We start from the raw sequence: 21350 nt of genomic DNA, 5'->3' as shown, positions 1-21350 counted from the left end.
CCTGGGAGCTAAATTTACCGGAGCCTCCGTGTTGTATCATTTGGAGTCGGAGACTGCGCGGTAGGTTCGATCCCCGGTGTACCCACAATAAGATCTGCACAGCCGTTGGGCCCTTGAGCAAGGCCCTTAACCCTGCATTGCTCCAGGGGAGGATTGCCTCCTGCTTAGTCTAATCAACTATACGTCGCTCTGGATAAGAGCGTCTGCCAAATGCCATTAATGTAATGTAATGTAATGGAATGAAACACCTGTCCAGGAGCCAAGGAGAGCAGCGTCTCTGAACAAGACCAGGAACGGTTAGGGTTAGGGTCAGTTGTGGCGCTCACCTTGGGGAAGAACATGAAGCTGAGGCCTTCAGACGCGCCGTCCAACATCAGACCCCTGACCAGGAAGCACAGGAGCACAGCGTACGGGAACAGAGAGGAGAAGTACATCACCTGAGAGAGAGAGAGAGATAGAGAGAGGGAGAGAAAGAGAGTCAGAGAGAGAGAGTCAGAGAGAGAGATAGAGAGAGAGAGAGAGTCAGAGAGAGAGCGAGAGAGTCAGAGAGAGAGAGAGAGTCAGAGAGAGAGAGAGTCAGAGAGAGAGAGAGTCAGAGAGAGAGAGAGAGAGAGAGTCAGAGAGAGGGAGGGAGAGAGAGAGAGAGTCATATAGAGAGGGAGAGAGAGAGTCAGAGAGTCAGAGAGAGAGGGAGAGAGTCAGAGAGAGAGAGAGTCAGAGAGAGATATATATAGAGAGAGAGAGTCAGAGAGAGAGGGAGAGAGTCAGAGAGAGAGAGAGAGAGAGAGAGACTTTTGACTTTTTCTGTTTTACTTTTACAGTCCCATCCAAAAAACAAAAAAACAATAGACGGGCACAAAACAACAAGAAATGGTCATGAAAAAAGAAAAACTGATCTAAGAAAATTCATAACTTTTCCCATTTTGCGCTGAACACAATCACCAAGGTAAGCAGTTATACATTTTTCAACATTATAAATCAGCTAATAGTAAATAAATTCCAGTTTAACCCTTGAAATAATCAGGAAATGCAACCACTTCACTATATTGTCTGCGCATGTGTTTTCTGTGTGGCGTTTTCTCACGTTCAAAATTGCCACTTTGGCTCACCCAACCACAACATTTGGTTGTGCTGCTTGCGTGAATTTATATTTATACAAGAGATAAACATGCACTTAAAACATAGATTGTCATAGGTGATTTGACAAAAAATCACTTTCCGCAGAACATAGTTCTGAGTCAGTTCTGGACTCTGATGGATCCACTCTGAGCAGAACCCCGCCAGTAGAACCTCCCCTGCAGGTCCCCTGACCTGTTTGACAGTTCAGCAGGAGTCAGTTCTGTCCCTCAAAAAGCTCTGCGCACTTAGACCTGGGCAGAGTCTGAATAGAAGCTGTGTGCAGGGCACTCACACCCCGGCTGAACAACAGCTTCTTTCAGGGGCCAGGACTGGGGAGGTGGGAGCAGGGTCCTCCCAAGCCATTCCCTACCCCTTCTCCAAATGACTGCTTTAATCCAATCCTCATTCACCCATTCACACTCAGAGAAAGGCTGTCATGCAAGGCCTCAACCAGCTCTTTGGGAGAAATTGGGGGTGAGGGACACTTCATCACTACTTTTATTTCAGTTTAGTTTCTGTAGTTTGACATAAGGTGCAGTCCGTAAGTATTTGGACAGTTGGTACAACTTCTGTTTGTTTGACTCTGTACTCCAGCACATTGGATTTGAAATGAAACCATGAATATGAGGTTAAAGTGCAGACTGTCAGCTTTAATTTGAGGGCGTCTACATCCATTACGGGTGCTTTACATCCCTTCATATACATAGTCCCCCCCCCCCCGAAAAGGGGACCGAAAGTATTTGGACAGTTGGACTCTCAGCTGTTTCTCATTAGTCAAGTGTATTCAATATCTTTCTTAGTGCAGGCATAAGAAAGCTTTCAGTATCTAGTCTTGATTCTTGGCTTGAACAGAACAAAAACAAAAATCATAGATCAGGTGTAATACAATGTATTGTAGGGACTACAACTTCCACATTCCCACAGGAAAATTCTGCGACGTCCACCACGAATGACGTCTAACTTGGTTCAGCCAATCCCGTAATGGCGGGAGCAATAAACGGTCCAGTATAAGAGCAAGACACGTTCTTGGGATCTCTCTCTTCTGCTTTTTCTGCCTCTTCTGCTTCTTCTCTTCGACACACCCTTTTTGGCCATTCGCTTCAGCTCATCTGCTCCGAGACTCGGACAGAGGCTGAATGCTCCACAGCGCACTACCAGGCCTACGGACACACCCAGTTACCTCGCGGTAACTTCGTGGCCTATAGCGAGTGGAAACTGGTGTACGCGGAACGCTACATCAGTTTACTCCTGCAAAGCTCACCATCGAACAACAGCAACGAACTTTTACACCTGGAAAAGGACCAGCGGATCAGACGCGCTGCTAAGACGGGAACACCCCAGCCTGCGCATCTCTCCCGGACACCATTCACAGCACCATCGCCGCTTCTACAAGGACAGCATGTCTTTTGGATCCAGCAATGCGTATGGACTCAGTAAGAAAACAAACATTCAGGCATAGCCAGTGTTTAGTTTAGTCTTAACTGTTTTTGTGAATCTGTGTTTCAATATTTACCATCCAACCATTGTAATGTGTTTGGTTAGCTACATATATATGTACGTGAATTGATTCGCCGTCTTTTGCGCATATATAGAGTAAAACTACGGAAGTAGTCCCTTCTCACAGCTAACTAACTCATTACCACACCCAGAACTCTAGCTTACTCAAGCTAGCTACTCCCACCTTTCCTTTGTTCAAGCGACACGCGCGCTTGCTCGCGCCCACACACACGCACACACACGCACACACACACCCTAACTTCCTCTACTAATTCCCGTTAGTTTATCTGTTCTGTGTTTAATAAATAAATAAATATATTTTATTAAACCCCGGTTTCCGTTTTGGAATCGCATAGACATGAGAGCCGAGTTAAAGCAGTCTTTCGAAGAACTTCCAACCTTCAGGTTATCGGTATGTTCAATCATTAATATTGGTTATTTTAATTAATTAAAATACTAAATTTGTGGTTGGATATTTCTGATAACAGTAATTTTATGAGACTGATTACTTTTCGCAGTTATACTGCTACACAACGTTTAACTGGCGCCCCGGTTTCGTAGAGAGTAAAATCCCTGCGTTATTTGGCGGCCCGTGCGAGGACCCTACATAATTTGGAGTCCCGTGCGAGGACCCCTACAGTATGTAAATGCATACAAGCACAAAGGGTATGGTATAAACCACTACGCATATATTGCTGGCCAAAGACAATGATAACCATGCATTTACTGCTAATAAACCTATTATCAAACTTTATGAACAAGTTGATTATTGGTGGGATGATCTCGGCTAAAGGAAACTCTTGTGTATTCTTGTGTTTTACTGAATATAAACATTAATCTGATGTTATTGTCCAGAAAGCCTTGTAGCCATTAAGACATTGCAAAATGAGAAAATGATTGACTCGATATGGCTGAGGTTAATGTAAGAATGCAAAAAAAACCTCTAGATAAGCCCACTAATGATACAACTCACTCATAAAGTTTCATAACATGTTTATTAACAATATAAATGCATGTTTATCATTGTCCCTTGCAAGTAGCTTCATGCATCATTATTTCTGCTAAATTGTAATCAATAAGTCTTTTAAAATAAATTACATAATGCGTAAATCATAAATGGATAAACAAGTATCTTAGTTTTAAATTTCGACTTAAAATCTCATTTCCATTACTTTACTGCTTAATGAGACAACAAAAAGTTTGACTCATTTCACGATTTGCCAAAGGGGTGAGAAAATTTCACTTGTCAAGCAAACTTAAAATAAGCTTATATTTTCTACTTAAGAGGGGAAAAAAGATCTTAAGTACTTTTTTGAGATCTTAAGTTTTACAGGGTAATATCACCTTATTTTTCCTGTTTTCAGGGTAAAAATGTGGGTAAATCGAAGGGGCCATCGGCTGGATTTCGACGGTTCCTTACCCTGGCGGAGGATTTGATCCCTTTGATCATGCCAAGACAAACGATAACCCAGGCAGCCAGCAGGCAGCCGGTCATGATGGGATTGAACTGGCCCGTCTCGTCGATGGAGTCTGTGATGTCCAGGGCTTTGCGGAACCAGAAATACGAGGTGGGGGAACTGCTGCTGCACTCTGTTACTGAGAGGGGAACGTGAGGGGAAACTGAATTTAAAAAATCTGATCCAAGATTCACAAGGGTGCAGAATCACGAACGCTCATACAAATATACCCGAATGCATGCATACATGCAGCAAGCCTCAAAAAGTTTGGATTCATAGAATATATTTTTCTTGTACTCCGGTTCAGTACGCGATTACAATTACAATTTTAGATTTGTAATCAAACAATTCAGTGCAGTCCGTTAGTGGCCAGTGACACTTTTTGGGTGTTTTGGCTCTGGGCAGATTGAATTTGAAATAAACCAGGGTGTTTTCATCGATATTGAGTCTACCGCGTGCTTACCAGCTTGGTGCAAGAGCGAACAGTTGACACCAAAGCGCCGACCGATTGCCAGCGAGTGCTTTAAATACCCACTAATGAGGACCAGGTGAAAATAATAAACCCTTGGTGGCCCCTGGTGGCCACAACCGGTACTACCTCCCAACCCTGACACATTGAGGTTAAGACCAGAAGGACCAGGCCTATGGCAGGTGCCGAGAGGATGTTAAGTGTTCTGGTGCGGAGCGGTGCGGAGCGGTGCGTACCGGTTCTGTTTGGACCTGACTCAGGACAGTGCTCCCAGGGCAGTGGGTACTGGAAAGAGTTGCCCAGGTAGAACAAGCTCCAGGCGATGATGACGTTGTAGTACAGAGCAACGAAGAAGCACACCTGAGGGCGGACAAGAAACGGGGTCAGCACAGCCAATCAACACGCTTATGTGAAGAGTAGCACTCAGCACAGCCAATCAACACGCTTTTGTGAACAGAGTAGCATTCAGCACAGCCAATCAACACACTTATGAGAACAGAGCAGCATTCAGCACAGCCAATCAACACACTCATGTGAATAGAGTAGCATTCAGCACAACCAATCAACACGCTTATGTTAACAGAGTATTCAGCACAGTCAATTAACATGTTTATATGAACATAGTACTCAGCACAGCCAATCAACATGCTTATGTGAACAGAGTAGCAGTCAGCACAGCCAATCAACACGCCTATGTGAATATAGTAGTATTCAGCACAGCCAATCAACACGCTTATGTGAACAGAGTATTCAGCACAGCCAATCAACATGCTTATTTGAACAGAATAGCATTCAGCACAGCCAATCAACACGCTTATACACAGCACTTCTTTTATTAGGTATTTATTTGACTTTAAGTCTTCTGCTGCTGTAGCCTATCCACTTAGAGGTTTGACACATTGTGTGTTCAGAGGTGCTCTTCTGCATACCACTGTTGTAATGTGTGGTTATTTGCGTTACTGTCACCTTCCTATCAGCTTTGACCAGTCTGGCCCTTCTCCTCTGACCTCTCTAATTAACAAGGCATCTGCTGTTCACTGGATGTTTTTTGTTTTTCCCACCATTCTGGAAACTCTAAGAGATTGTTGTGCATGAAAATCCCCTGAGATACTCAAACCACCTTGACTGGCACCAACAATCATATAATGGTTAAAGTCACTTAGATCACATTTCTTCCCCATTCTGACATTTGGTCTAAAAAACAGCTGATCCTCTTGACCACATCTGCATGTTTTTATGCATTTAGTTGCTGCCACATAATTGGCTGATTAGATATTTGCATTAGCAAGCTGGTGTACAGGTCTATTATTCAGTGTTTTTCAGTTTTCCCATATGTAGTGTGTAGTTTGAACATTGCACATAGATTATTATCAGTGTTGGTTTTCATATGCAGCCATTTTTCCACAATAATTCTGGAGCCCACTGTTTGTGTCTGTTTGTGTCTTTCCCTTGAAGGGATTTGCTCTGCGCATGCAAGCGGATCACTCAGACAATCACATAAAACACGCAATGCACACTAAGGCATTTACACAGTTCCAAATATCCACTGGAAATGTACAAGAAATGGCCCCTCACTGTTCCCAGTGGTTAAGGAACTGAATGTTTGCCCAGTGTTGTATAATGTTGGCTGTCCTCTGTTTATTTTGGCGATAACACTCCCATTTTATTGGGCAAGCCTGGCTCAGATCTCCTGAGTAACGATGCTCACATGAAGAACGTGAACAAGCAAGACGGGAAGTGTATAAAGAGCAGCTGCAGAGGTTTATAAGAGGGATGAGCATGTCACTGCACAGTGAGGGAGGGGAATCGGTGACATGTTTAGGAAGCGTTGGCCCCAATTTAACTCTGAGGGCTCCATGCCCAGACCTAACTCTGAGGGCAGTGTCAGGTTTCGGCTGAGAACAGAGGCTTTGCCACAGAGAAGGTGGGAGGGTCGCGGCCGGGCCCTCTGATTGGACAGACGCAGGGGAAGGGGGTGGAGCTGACATTGACATACAGCAATATTGACATTCCAGAGCGGTGAGGCACACAAGGGTGCCTGTACGACTGCCACACCACCACTCTGACGCACATGCAGCTGTGTGCACATGTCTGCGTGCGTGTGTTGGTGCATGTCTGTCAGTCTGCCTCCCTGAAGAACACATTTCCTGCTTCAGTGTTCTTGGATGGCTGCCTCACCTCAACCTTACAGGAGTCGGTGACGATGACCATTTGGTTACAAATGAAACAATGATTACCTGGCTTCCTTCCACATCCCATGCACATAAAATGATGTCTATTTCATTTTATAATCAGGGACAGGTACCTGCATTTTATTTCAGGTCTGGGGCATAAATTCCCACACAACACTATTTTGTAATTGCCCTGCCTTGCTTTTACCCGGTATGTTTCAGACTGTAAGGAAGACTATTTTGCTGTATTAATACATAGTTATTGACCTACATTTTGGACGACAGCTTTTACTTCACAAAGGACCAAATTCCTATATTTATTGGCGAGCCAGCGATGGACAAAAAAAGGGGGGGCGATTTGTGAAATTTTTCTTTTCCATCAAAACAATCCACACCATTCTATTTATTTATCAACAAAGAATCCGATAACTTTTCTACAGCCACACCAAACCAGAATGGACAGAACATAGGCCTTCTGCTGCTGCAAGGAAAGAAGACAGACTGGATCTTCTCCATCACAAGCATTACATTACATTATGGCATTTGGCAGACGTTCTTATCCAGAGCAATGTACAACGAAGGGCAAAGTGCATACCCATAACCAGGAATAGGAGATTGAAGAGGTGTGTCTTCCGTTGGCGCTTGAAGGTGGGAAGAGATTATACAGTTCTGACCTCAACAGGGAATTTGTTCCACCACCGTGGAGCCAGAACAGACAGTAGTCATGAGCGTGAGGTGGAAGTTTGGACAGGGGGAGGTGCCAAGCGGCCTGTTTTGATGGCCGAATGAAGAAGTCTGACAGGGGTGTAGGGTCCGATGATTTTTTTGGAGGTAAGCTGGGGCAGACCCCATAGCTGCTTAGAAGGCTAGCACCAATGTTTTGAATTTGATGCGAGCCATGACAGGCAGCCAGTGGAGGGAAGTAAGCAGGGGGGTGACGTGTGCCAGACGAGCCCTCTTTCAACAAACTTTCCTAGGGGCCGTTGTAAGCATAACAGGTTTTCTGGTGTGGATAATTTTCTTTTGTGGAAAATTCAATTTTTACAGTTGGGTAACAAATGAGATTTGCCAGCTGTGGCAAAGGTGAGCAAAATAGCACAGACTTCGAGACTTAGGCATGAGAATTCTCCTGTGAATTAAATATGTGAATTCTCACCAGCTTCACGGGGTTAAACAGGAGGTGTGTTAGTAGAGGAACTGGGCTCTGGGAAAAAAGTACCAGTAGGGTATCCCACATTTATCCTGTGTCCTTGAGGTAAACCACCACAGTTGGTATATTGTACATAGGTGTACTCAGAACCTAGAATGATGGGATGGAGTGGGCCATTATGTATATTGCAAAATATTGCAAAGACGGATCCTATGGATCTCTGTTCGAGGAATGAGGCTTGAGGAAGCGTGTGAAGCGCTCAAATGTAAATGTAAAAATAAGAAACATAAGCACGCACATGTACTAGAAGCTCTGTTGCAAGGTCAAACTGAATTGAAAGGCTGTTTGTCACAAGCAGAGAGGCCCTGTAGAGGCCCTGTAGAGGCCCTGTAGAGGCCCTGTAGAGACCCTGCAGCTGGACAGGCGGACGGAACATTTGGCTTTATGGAACAGAGGGGGTTTGCACTGCGGATGCATCAAAATAGCAGGTCAATATTTATTTTACAGCTTTGCTAAAGAAAAGACAAAAAAAATGCCAATAAGGTAAGTCAGTTTGACTCATTTCAAGATTTGCTAGTGGGGAAAGAAATGCCAAGGAACTAGTAACTTAAAGCAAGCAAATATTCTGACTTCTAACAGTCAAGAGAGGAATTGCAGCAACAACCACCCTCAAACCACAACAATGTTTATCCCTCCCCCTTCTCTGTGAACACTCTGAAGTGAAACCATTTTTTGGAAGGGATTTGCAAAAATGTTTTGTAACAATGTTTAAACACAAAAATCGTACCAATTGTACCTTTAACAAAACACTTGGATTCATGGCAACAGGGGCGGGGGGGGGGGTTTGCACTGCAGATGGAAAGCCACTGATGAATCACAATAGCTTAGCACAATAGCAGTTCTGGGGTAAAGCTAGTCAAGAGCCAAAAATAACTACCATTACAAAGATAAAGGCTGATCAGATAAAAGTGAAGAGGATGAGTCGGCAAGCATTGCTGCAAAGAGTGCTGAAGAAATCGACTCCTCAAACAGCCATAGCGCGCAAATACAAAATCCTCATGGATCTTGTTACATCGCAAAATAAAGATCCTGAGCTTGAAATTGTAGAAAAAAAATTATTGACAAAAAGCAGAACCCTGCCTCCAAGTTATGAAAGAGAAAGAGCGTTCCTCGCCTTGAACAAAAGGGCTCCTAGTTCACAAGAAGCCAGCAGAGAGGCGGGTCACTCCTGCCATTATCAAAAAGGACATCGCTGAATATATGCGGCACATCAAGTGAAAACGCAGTAACTGAAAAATGATAGGCATGGTGCGACAGTCACACCAGTGGGCAGGTATCAGGAAGAATTCTGCGACTGTTGTTTTGATCTGCGCACAGATTAATCCTAGCCCACAAAAGCGTAAAGCCTTACTAGGACAACCACTTTCTGCAGAAGGTCCATGGATTAACCCTAAAGGGGGCTGCCATTTCTTTTAAATTACAATTGTTATGAATCTAGGGGACTTAAAGGTAGGACTTAAATTGGACTTCAGGTTATATTTCAGGTCTGGGGTATAAAAGCTCATGTGTGTAAGGGTATGTAATTGCCCTGCCTTACTTTTAACGGACTACAAGTTTTACTTTACAAAGGACCAAATTCCTGCAGTCTGTACCTGTACATGTGTGTGAATGGATTATAGCCAGCAAGCTAACTAGCCAGCTACAGGTAGAATAGTTGTGTAGATTAAAAGCCACTTGCTAAATGTAGCATACAGTCACGTGACTGTTTAGCATGTTGCCACTGATGGCTTTCAAACACAAAGATGGATATCTCAATGTATGGATCAATTACAGCAAGAAACCTTAGCAAGGAGTTTAGCAAGGAGACTTTTGAAGAAGATGTATTGGTTTTTGGATTAGATTATGGCCTTTGAGAGAGAAATAATATAATTTGATATGGCAACCTTGCTCATAGTCAATGTGATATTCCATTGTTATTAAGTGAACTGCTCTGTTTGACCTTGGAATGTTGCCCATTTCTCTCCCCCAAGGCGTGAGAAGGAATGTCTTTAGGTGAAAGCAAGACTGAGCACCTTATCTATGTATACAAAGGTGTCATTGTCTCATTTCCAACTACTTCTGAAGAGACACAGAACACCAAGCTATTTATGGGGTCGGGGGCTTTTTAATTTTAAGCTTGAATGCCAATCTGTGACACTCAATTGAAATCATAATTTGAAATTGTTAATGTGTATATAGAATGGGCTCAAAAAACAGGCCCCACTGTGAACTCCACGGAACTGCCCGGAACCTATCAGACAATTCCTGCATAAATCGGACATAGTAAATGGGTCTGTTGTAGTTTGAAAATATGAGAATAAACTAAAGTCAATGGGTCTTACTCACTCATTTCTTCTTACCTGTGTTCTTAATGAAAGTGGGAAAAACCAAGGTGGGCCTGTAGCGTAGTGGTTAAGGTCGGTGGTTCTAATCCCGGTGTAGCCACAATAAGATCCGCACAGCCGTTGGGCCTTTGAGCAAGGCCCTTAACCCTGCATCCAGGGGAGGATCTCCTGCTTAGTCTAATAAACTGTATGTTGCTCTGGATAAAAGCGTCTGCCAAATGCCAATAATGTAATGTAATGAAACGTGTGCAGACCTTGGATAATTGTACATATTATTATGAGGTGTATCATTGATGACTATAATTTGTTTGTAAATTGAATGCACGTGCCTGTTAATGTTGATTTGCATAAGGAAACACTCCAGCAATCCCATAAATGTTATGCCGCCTTCAGGGTCATGTGCAAATATCTGCCATTCATCGGTCTCTGCAAACATACAGTATCTGTGTCATACAGTGTATGCGCTGTCCCCAAAGACTCATCGTCACCCCAAGGCGCGATTAGCCAAGCGATCCCAATTCAAAAAAGACGCTATTGCTAAGTGTTGAGTTGGGCAGAACCCTTTATATACAGTGGACTCCAGAATTATTGGCACCATTGACACACAACAATACTGCAAATTAAGAAATAATGCCATTATTTACATAAACTTTACATAACCTCCTCCAAGTCAAACTTTTCAGAATCACTGATATCCTTGGGCTTGTACTTATGGACCCCCCTCTTCAGTTCAGATCAGAGGATTTTGATGGGTCTGGAGAATGAGATGGCCACTGCTGAACAGGGATGTTGTTTTCACTAAACCGCTTCTGTGTGGAGTTTGATGTATGCTTGGCATCATTTTCCTGCTGGATAATCAAGTATCAGCTTCCAAGCAGTGACAACCAAACACATCAATGATGTGTACGGCCACAATGATCAAGTCCCTCTTCCAGTCATAATTCCAATGAGGTTTGGTAAACACAAGGTGCTTGGTTTTGTTAATTGTGCTCAGTAAGGGCTGTCTTCCAAAGAGTGAGTTGGAATGGAGGTGCTATTTCATGGCGCAACCTATCTCTGCAATTCTAAAACTATGATCCTTGGGTTCTTTATGGCCTCACTCCCTTATTTTCCTATGCTAATAGTTGACAAAGGGAAGTTGCATGCTTGTTATCTCATTTTTATACTCTAATTAATCAGGAAGTGATAGGATGATGCACTATAGTTCCTTTAGATTCCTAATAACTAAATTAAGTCAAATGTTATTGACAATTTCACTTTTGTTTGATTTCATTTACTATGGTTGTGTTTGGTACCTGTGATTTTAGAGAAAAATACATTACTTAATATAAAACATTGAAGCATGAGAGGAAATGTATTGCAATAAAAGTATATACATTTTAACATAACATAGATTATTATCTGTATTGTTCATTATATGCAGCCTTTTTTCTAAATTTTTATGGTGCCAATAATTCTTGAGCTCACTGTATATCGTCATATGTGTTTTACGTTATACTAAATTATTTACATATTACATATATTATGCCAAAAGAGAAATTGTTACAAAATATTGCATGAATCATCTTACACAGTTTAGAAATGTAGTCTATCCATAATTTGTGCCAGTACTGTAGCTACCGTTTTAACTTTCAGAAACGTTCTGCGATTTCAGTCGAGCGACACTCTGTCGCTGGGCTATGAACTGGCCTTGAGAGGGCGATGTTCCAGGAGTGCCCCTCACCACACAGCTGGAGTATCCGATCCCAACCAGCTTGGGAGAGATGTGTTTCCACACCCCTATGCTGCCCTGCCGGATGCTCTGCCCAGCTGCCAGCTCCAGGAAGAACAAGGGAACGCCTATGACCAACAGCAGCACCACGTAAAGCAGCAGAAATGCACCTGAAACAGAGGCATAAAGCAAGTATTACAATCTAATTTCATTCTTATTTCAGACTTCCACGAACAGAGTAGTGCAGAGTAGAGCCAGTGTGCACGCCACATTCGGGGGGGGGGGAAGCAACCAAGTGTTTTCATAGAATCAGGGATTATGTTTTTGTACAGATTATATCAGAAAGTATTCAGACCTGTTAACTTTTCGCACAATTTATTGTGTAGTAGATTTCATTTTAAATGGATAAAATTGCCATTTTTCCCCACAAATCGACACTTAATAACCCATAATGACAAAGTGAATGTTTTTGGAACTGTGTTCAAAATAAGTATTCAGACCCTTAATTCAGTACTCTGTAGAAGCCCCTTTGGCAGTGTCAAGTCTTTTTGGGTAAGTCTCTACAAGCTTTGCACACCCGGATTTGGGCAGTTTCTCCCATTCTTTCTGGCAGATCCTCTCAAGCTCCCTCAAATTGGATTGGAAGCATCAGCGAACAGCCATCTCCAGGTCTCTCCACAGATGTTCTATGGGGTTTAAGTCTGGGCTTTGGCTGGGCCATTCAAGAACAGTCAGAGACCTGTCTCCCTGTCCCTGCCACTGAGAAGCACCCCCATTTCATGATGCTGCCACCACTATGCTTCACCGCAGGGTTGATTTTAGCCAGATGATAAGCAGTGCCTGGTGTTCGCCAGACATAGTGCTTGCAGTTCTGCCCAAATAATTACATTTTTGCCCCACCAGACCAGAGAATTGTTTTCCTCATGTTCTCAGGAAATGGAAAACTCCAAGGGGGCTGTCATGTGCCTTTTACTCAATTGGCTTCTGTCTAGCCACTGTACCAGATTGATGGAGTGCTGCTGAGACGGTCGTCCTTCCGGCAGGTTCTCCCATTTCAGCAGAGGACTTCCCGAGCTTTGTTAGAGAAACTGCTGGGTTCTTGGTCACCTCCCTGACCAAGGCCTTTCTTGCCTGGATACTCGGTTTGGCCAGACAGCCAACTCCTGGTGGTTCCAAACTTCCATTTCACAATTATTGAGGCCACTGTGCTCCTGGGAACACTCAAAGCTTTTGAAATTGTTTTATTCCCTGGCCCTGATCTATGCCGCACCAAAATTTTATCACAGAGGCCTACAGAGAGTTCCTCTGACATGGCTTGGTTTTTGTCCTGACATGCAGTGTCAGGTTGTGGGACCTTATATACACAGATGTGTGCCTTTTTAAACTAGATCCAATCAATTCAATTTGCCATAGGTGCACTCCAATGAAGTCCTAAAGCCATCTCAAGGATATTTAAATCAAATAGGATGCACCTGTCCAAAAATAGGGAGTTCCACAGCAAAAGGGATACTGGGCATAGTTTGATGGGCAATTTTAGAAATTTAAAATGAAATCTTCAACACAATAAATGCCCAAACTCATTTTGGTTATGTGTGCATAGAGCTTTTCCCAGAACACGGTCACAAAAACAATTTACTCGCACAGAAACAGAGAAAGTACAGTCTACACAGACAGAAAAGCAGAGAGCAGTACTAACCTCCTCCATTTTGGTGACAGAGGTAAGGGAACCTCCAGACGTTTCCCAGGCCCACGCTGAACCCCACCTGGGCCAACACGTACTGGAACTTGCTGTCCCAGGCTGGCCGGGAGGGGTCCACAGCCACTCCCTGGCCCAGGTCCTCCACCGTGGCCAGGAGCTGGGACCGGGACTGCCCCTCTATCATCCCCGTCCCCTCCTCATCGCTCGGCAGCGGGGGCTTCTCCATCTGAGGGGAGGAGGAGGACCGTCAGGAGAATACACCCCTCAACATAAACCCCCCACAGAGTGTCTGTTTAGCCCTGATGTAAAATGAGCTGGTCAAGCTGGTCATAAGCTGGTCTGGCTGGGTATGAGCTGGTCAAACAGCATGACCAAGCAGGTCATAAGCTGGTCTAGCTGGGTATGACCTATCAACCAGCTAAAGCTGACAGCTTGACTGGCCAACCAGCTACCTGCTGCTTCAGAACATAGCTTGAATTGGTCAAATCATGTCAAGCTAGGAGCTTATCTGAACCGGTCAACCAGCTAAACCATGTCAAGCTGGGAGTTGGTCTTAACTGGTAGCAACCAGCTGTTTCAAACCCTAGCTTGAGCTGTTTTTTTCAGCAGGGAGGTCAAACATATTGAGAGTATGGACATCCTCAAATCCATTGACAGGGCAGGCATTTTCAAATGTAATGAGCCGGTCTCACACATCAATTTTGATTTCAGCATTTGTATGGACACACAATGAAAGAAATTAAAAGATTGCAAAAGTAAAGGCTCCAGCCTACACAGTATGGGGGTTATTAAAGATACTAAATTATTATTAAGTTAGTAAGTTTGGCAAGTTACTGATCAAAACAATGCGTCACTTCGCTCAAGCACCTCACCCACAGTACCGGTGACCTTAGGCAGAAACTTACGTGCGCTTGCGCGGACAGTTAACTAGTTCTCGATGAAATGCTCATTTTTTTAGCTCTGTTTATGGTCGCATATGTCTGTATATTTGGAAAGAGACATTCCCACCAGGTTTTTCTTAAGCAAATTGTCGACGCATTGATGAGCATGAAAGATGAGATCCCTAGACGTCTCCAAAAAGTCTACACATTATTCACATCTCATCATCTGAAACATACTGTAATTTCATTTTTGGGTGGACTGCCCCTTTAAGAAGAGAGCAAAAGGTCAGCCCTCATCGTTACAATACAAAGATTTTTTTTTAAAACACATCTTCAGCTCCAGCTCTGCACCTGCTGTGAGGCCGAGATAAGCCAAGCGTGTTGACACAGTCACATTGTGTTCTCACGAGCCACAAGTGAACAAACTGAACTAAGTGTGCTGAACTCACAGCTGCTCAAAACAGCCAATGAAGTTAAGTTCCCACAAGTTCCCACATATGGACATGCCCATACCATTAGACCTACCATTAGTTATCTGCTTTCACTCCGGTCCTTGTTTTACCTTTCGTGTCTCCACCCCCCCCCCCCCCTTGTATGCATTTCCTTCCTGTCTTATCCCAGCTGTTTCTCTTCTCGTGTGTCTCATTATCTCTTCCCCAGCACCCACGCCTGTTAATCGTTTAGTTAATTGTTTAATATATTTAAGCCTGCTTGTTTTGTTCTTTGGTTGCTAGTTCATCTCTCTTTGTTCCTGAGTTCTGCTCTTGTGTTCCCTAACCTGGTTCTAGCCTCCTCTTCAACGTGCCTTTGTCCCTGGCTGTTCTGTTCTGTTCTGTTCTGTGACTCCTACCTAGCTCTTTGGACTCTCTTTGGATCACGCTTTTGTACATTCACCTTGAAATTGGACTGACTACCCAGTTTTTGTACCCAGCCTGCATTTTGGATTACGCTCTGTCTGCCCCTTTATCTGCCTACGTCCTTAAACCTGCTATTTACCCGTTACCCCTGTGTCTGCGCTTAGTTCCTCTGTCCCCCAAACCTGACAGGCACACACACATTTTTTAAGAGTCTGAACACAAGCTGAAATAATTCTAAGACTGAATGTTATCTACGGTAATAGTGTAACACACTGTCAACCTCTGAAGCTCATACTATTTCTGAACACACTACTTTGGAGTTAGTTTAGCATATTTTCTCACTTTAGACTGCAAATTCAAAAATCTCTGATACCCTCCATTGTAATGCCAGCAGGGTGGCAGGACCTTCTGTCAGTATCTAAAATATCCCTCATCGTAGCCATACACAGGTCAATTGGAAATATGCACCAAAAACTAAAATAATATCAAAAACTCCCGTCTGTGAGCTATCCCTTTAAAACTGAGCTACCGACTCACTGTGGTCATAAGAGATCCAAAGGCACTTTTCAAAAGAGTAGGCGATTCCACTATACGCTGACTAAAACCTGTAAACTGGATTGCTCAACCTGGCCACCTAATCATTCCATAATCAAGTTAACATTCAGACACACAAAGGCAAAGCTTCTCAAACAGGAGTTCTGTTATTTGTCCAAGGTTTGGTTCAGGTCAATCTGATTGAATCCAAATATCAAAATTCAATCCTACTGCTCTGGTTAATTAGAGAAGTAGCCTACACTCCACAGCAGCATTTTGTAGCCAAGCACTCCCATACAGGAAGAAAATCTGTAGAAAATGTGTGAGAGCAACAGGCAATCGCATTCCATAGGAGCTGCCATACCGTACAATGGCGCTGTGAGTCCGCAGGAGAGACTTCGCAAGCCTTCCAGGATTACACTGCAACACCCTGTAAGACTGGACAAGGAGAAAGGGGAACAAACCTGAATGTGGGTTTGTCCCAGGCAGAGCGAGGGGAGCTTGATACACCAGGTGACGGAAAATTTTCAAGGAGCCTTTTACCTCTGTGTAGATCCTGTGACTATGGAAAAATACACTCTTCCCTCTCCCTGTGAAAGGACAGCTCTCTCCCGAGCACTAAATATAGCCCACCACTCTGACCCCAGCTCCGCTGTCAGAGTACCGCCTGCAGTACAGCCAGGTCACTGTGAGCATGTACCAGTGTGCATGACAGGGCTAGCAGCACTGTGTGAGCATGTACCAGTGTGCATGACAGGGCTACTGTAGCAGCACTGTGTGAGCATGTACCAGTGTGCATGACAGGGCTACTGTAGCAGCACTGTGTGAGCATGTACCAGTGTGCATGACAGGGCTACTGTAGCAGCACTGTGTGAGCATGTACCAGTGTGCATGACAGGGCTAGCAGCACTGTGTGAGCATGTACCAGTGTGCATGACAGGGCTAGCAGCACTGTGTGAGCATGTACCAGTGTGCATGACAGGGCTAGCAGCACTGTCTGAGCATGTACCAGTGTGCATGACAGGGCTAGCAGCACTGTGTGAGCATGTACCAGTGTGCATGCCAGGGCTACTGTAGCAGCACTGTGTGAGCATGTACCAGTGTGCATGACAGGGCTACTGTAGCAGCACTGTGTGAGCATGTACCAGTGTGCATGACAGGGCTAGCAGCACTGTGTGAGCATGTACCAGTGTGCATGACAGGGCTAGCAGCACTGTGTGAGCATGTACCAGTGTGCATGACAGGGCTAGCAGCACTGTGTGAGCATGTACCAGTGTGCATGACAGGGCTAGCAGCACTGTGTGAGCATGTACCAGTGTGCATGACAGGGCTAGCAGCACTGTCTGAGCATGTACCAGTGTGCATGACAGGGCTAGCAGCACTGTGTGAGCATGTACCAGTGTGCATGACAGGGCTACTGTAGCAGCACTGTGTGAGCAGGGGTAACAGGGGCGACATGGCTCAGGCAGTAAGAGCAGTCACCTGGCAGTCGGAGGGTTGCCGGTTCGAACCCCCGCCCGGGCTGTGTCGAAGTGTCCCCGAGCAAGACACCTAACCCCTAAATGCTCTTGATGAGCTGGTTGGTGCCTTGCATGGCAGCCAATCACTGTTGGTGTGTGAGTGTGTGTATGAATATCTTGCAACATTTTCTATTTTTGTGTTCAACAAGTAATATTAACACATCTTCTTATATGTATTAGTTCATCATACCTACATAATTGAGCAGTCTGATGTATCTTATTGCTCAAAATTGTATAATCAGATTGAATATGTATTTATTGTTTTTGTGTACATAAAGGAAGGTCATCTGGATACAGCCAGGACATGCAGTGGAGGCAGAAACACTGGGGGGTTTCAAGACCAGGCTTGATAAGGTGCTAAATGCCATCTAGCTTCAAGCTCAGCATTAGATAAACTTTAGTGGTAGGAAAAGGCGAGCATTGCTGGGCTGGATGGCCTGTTCTCATCATTGTGTTTTGTTATGTGATGTTATATTAAAAACAAAAATGGCTTTCAATAAAGAACAACAGAAGGCCACTTGTTTATCCGGTGTTTCTATGATTTGTTCTAGTACTTTACATACAGTGAGCACCTTAATTCATTGGACAGTGACACCTTTTTTGTTATTTTGGTTCTGTACTCAATGACAATTGACAACAACGTTGAAGTGCACACTGTCAGCTTTAATTTGAGGGTATTTTTATCCATGAACCGTCTAGAAATGACAGTACCTTGTATACAAGCCCCGCCCCCCACTTTATGGTTAAGAAAATGCCCCTGACAACAGCCAGAGAGATGAAAAACACACTCCTGGATGCAGGTGTAGATGTTTTAAAGTCTACCATATGTAGAAGACTACACCAGCAGGACCACAGAGGGTACACTACAAGATGCAGACCACTGATAAGCCTGAAAAACAGAATGGTGAGATTACAGTTTGCTAAAAAGCACCTAAAAGAGCCCCAAAAGTTCTGGAACAAAGTCTTGAGGACAGATAAGATGAAGATTCACATGCACCAGAGTGATGGAGAGACTAAAGTGTGGAGAAAAAAAGGAACAGCCCATGATCCAGAACATACCACCTCATCCATGAAACATGGTGGAGGGGACATTATGGCTTGGCATCATTTGGCTATGTCTATGCATCGCCGACTTCAAGCAGTCAGCGCATGTCAAGGATATGCAACCAAATATTAACAATATTTTAATACTTCATTCTACATTATGTTAAACTGACCAATATTTTTGATAGCCAAAAATGGGGGGGGGACTATGTACAAAATTTTATACAATTTATAGACGGTTCCTGTCGAAGTGCACAGGAAGTGTTACATGCATTTTTTTGTTTAGTTTTGCAGTACCCAATTTATTTCATATTGAATCTAAGAAAATAATGACCAATAACAATTCTTCACTTTTCTTATTAGACGTTTAAACGATTTCAAAGTGAATGCAGAAAGCTTAACTCCCGACACAATTAATGTGGCACGTGCCCCCAGCACATAAAACATTCGCATAACATACTCTGCCTGCCTCACTACATACTTATCGTTCCACTATGAAAATAATCATTCATACTTTTTTTTGCCATACGAAGCAGGCTTTGCATGGAATTACAGAAAAAATATCCGCGTAAATACTCTCAGAGTAAGTAAACATAACTCCTGAAAGTGCACACGTGTGCACGTGAAAGGGACGCTTCAATCCAAATACAACAATATAGAGCTTTCAAATACGGTGTAGTCTAAACATAACTGCCATCTCCCAGCTCTATATAATAGCCTATATTTTTCGACAATCTATTAAAATTCTAAGAACAAAAAAAATCAGTTTCTTGATTTTTTTATTTTTTATTTTTTTGTTTTTTTGTAAGTATTTTAAAAGATAGTGGATACTTACAAAGAAATACATACCTTGACCACGTTCACTCCCCTTGGATGTCTCCCAATGTATCTCTGTCTCGATTAGTACATGCACTTACAATTCAGCCGGCGTATTTATTTTTGCCATAGTATTTAAAAGTAAGACTGCTTCGATTATCATAAAGAAAACTGATGTAACCATGTTGTAATACAACACCTAAATACCAGAACGCACCTCCTCGCCTTCCATTGGCTATTTGGTGGCTTGCCCTGGTCCAATACCACCAAAGAATAAAGATAACGGTGACACAGGCCATATTCTGTTTAAAGTGAATGTTTTTTTTTTTTTTTAACAATTAAGTACTTCATTAAAAGCCCGCAGATATATGTGCGTCGTTGCAGTTTCGTAACTGAACCAACGTATCAGACAGTATGAGTGGGTCTGAAACAGTAAAATTAACACACTTCTTGACGCTTTGCAAAAGCAAAAGGGAAAGAATAGCACGTCTGCGGCATTTTAGATGCAGAGCTCTTTTAAATGTTACAAGTTAAGTACCCATCATTTTATTTAATGTTATGCTTTGGAATATTACTTTAGGTAGGCATATACATATTTAGCCCATGTGGCGTTGTTATGGTTTCTGAGGGCACTAATGCGCCCCCTACTGATTCATTGAGCCGTTCGATTCCACCCAGACAGTGGAATCGAAGTGGCTGGAAAGTTTTTAAATAACCATAAATAAATAAAAAAATCACAGAGGAATGTATGAACTACACAACCGCCACATATATATTGCAAGCAAAGTAAATAACTATAATGACACACATTTCAGGTCCATTTCACGTCAGACATAAATTCTGAATGTCAGGATTGTATGGGTGTGGTCTGGACTGCCTCACCACCCAAACTCCCTCCCTCCTCAACTCCTCCCAAAATGTACCACCTACAGGCAAATTGTATCAGAGAAAGAAGCGAGACTGGGAGAGGGATGAGGTCAGTAGAGGGGTTAAGAGGTGAAAAATGGCAAGATGCAAACACACATTGTTGTTGTAAGGTGATGGTGTTATTCACTGCACTACCATACAGCTCATGTCTCAGAACCCTCTGTGAAAATCTATATATACAAATCCCATGAAATTATGGGAAGAGATATGCAATGAGACTAAAACATTTATTACTTCTTGATGTCATCAAGGTACCTGGCTCAATAACTCAGAGACTGGTAATAAATTGAACTTCACCCATTCAATCGGCACATAGGAGTGGATGGAAATGCTTACACTGATATAAGTTGATATTGCAATGCATTTGATTTCTCTAATTTAGCTGTGCACAATGGGGATTCACTGATTTCCCTTTGCAGAAAGCTAAAGTTTCACGCAGGAGGAAGTCAAAAACCTGTAAATGTCAGTCTAAGCTGTATGATATACCTTTAATTAAGAATTACTGCAGAAGAGCACATTTTCTTTAGAAAACTCAAATTTCTTAGAGCGGTGAATAGGATATGATTATATGATCTCTTGGGCCCCAACTTTTCATCTGGATCAGAATTATCCCGATTTGTACCCTGGTTTTTCAGATTGAATCATTCTGAACCAGAAACCACAAGATCTGATTTTGTGGAATCTGGATTTGTGTCTTTGAATATAGCCCTAGTTGGTCAAAATTATGTATTAAGCCAAACAGAGGTGAGTAAACATGTTCAAAAATGTGTAAACCAGTTTGCATATTAGTCCTATTCATCTGCATTATACAAAACATTGGCCAAAGTCAGTCTAATTTTAGTATTCATCTGCACCACCTACACTGAGAACAGAACAGTAACATAGGGTTGATGACGCTCTGTCGCTTTCCAAATGTGGGAGGAAGTAACGATGTAGAGTGGAGCTAGTTTGCCAATTGGATGTAGCCTCTATGTCGCTTAGCGCTGCCCTGCTATAGAATCAGATTTGTGTCAAATGAATCAAAGAAAATACAATTTTAAGTATCAAAGTAAACAAACGGTTTGCACAGGCACAGAACAATAAACACTTGCAACGTCTTATCTTTTTGTTCCGA

General features: G+C 43.1%; 1 protein-coding gene across 4 annotated transcripts in view; it reads right to left on the bottom strand.

Moving 5' to 3' along the window:
• slc6a16a (solute carrier family 6 member 16a) overlaps positions 1-19457 on the bottom strand; it is a 29496-nt gene extending 10039 nt beyond the window's left edge. Inside the window, exons 1-7 of one of the 4 annotated variants that reach the window (XM_061224206.1) lie at positions 19343-19457; positions 16299-16367; positions 13655-13883; positions 11971-12128; positions 4779-4902; positions 4037-4212; positions 327-437 (exon numbers count right to left, since the gene is read on the bottom strand). In XM_061224206.1, coding sequence (XP_061080190.1) covers positions 327-437; positions 4037-4212; positions 4779-4902; positions 11971-12128; positions 13655-13883 — 798 coding nt within the window. In that variant the 5' untranslated portion in view covers positions 16299-16367; positions 19343-19457. Of the gene's footprint in view, positions 1-326; positions 438-4036; positions 4213-4778; positions 4903-11970; positions 12129-13654; positions 13884-16293; positions 16368-16393; positions 16624-19342 lie in introns of those variants that run through there. The other 3 variants (XM_061224205.1, XM_061224202.1, XM_061224203.1) reach the window with 3 other exon arrangements.
• Positions 19458-21350: the final 1893 nt, after the last annotated feature.

Source organism: Conger conger, chromosome 16 (genome assembly GCF_963514075.1).
Source record: "Conger conger chromosome 16, fConCon1.1, whole genome shotgun sequence".
NCBI classification, from domain to species: Eukaryota; Metazoa; Chordata; class Actinopteri; order Anguilliformes; family Congridae; genus Conger; species Conger conger.
This window is presented reverse-complemented; position numbering and strand designations above follow the sequence as displayed.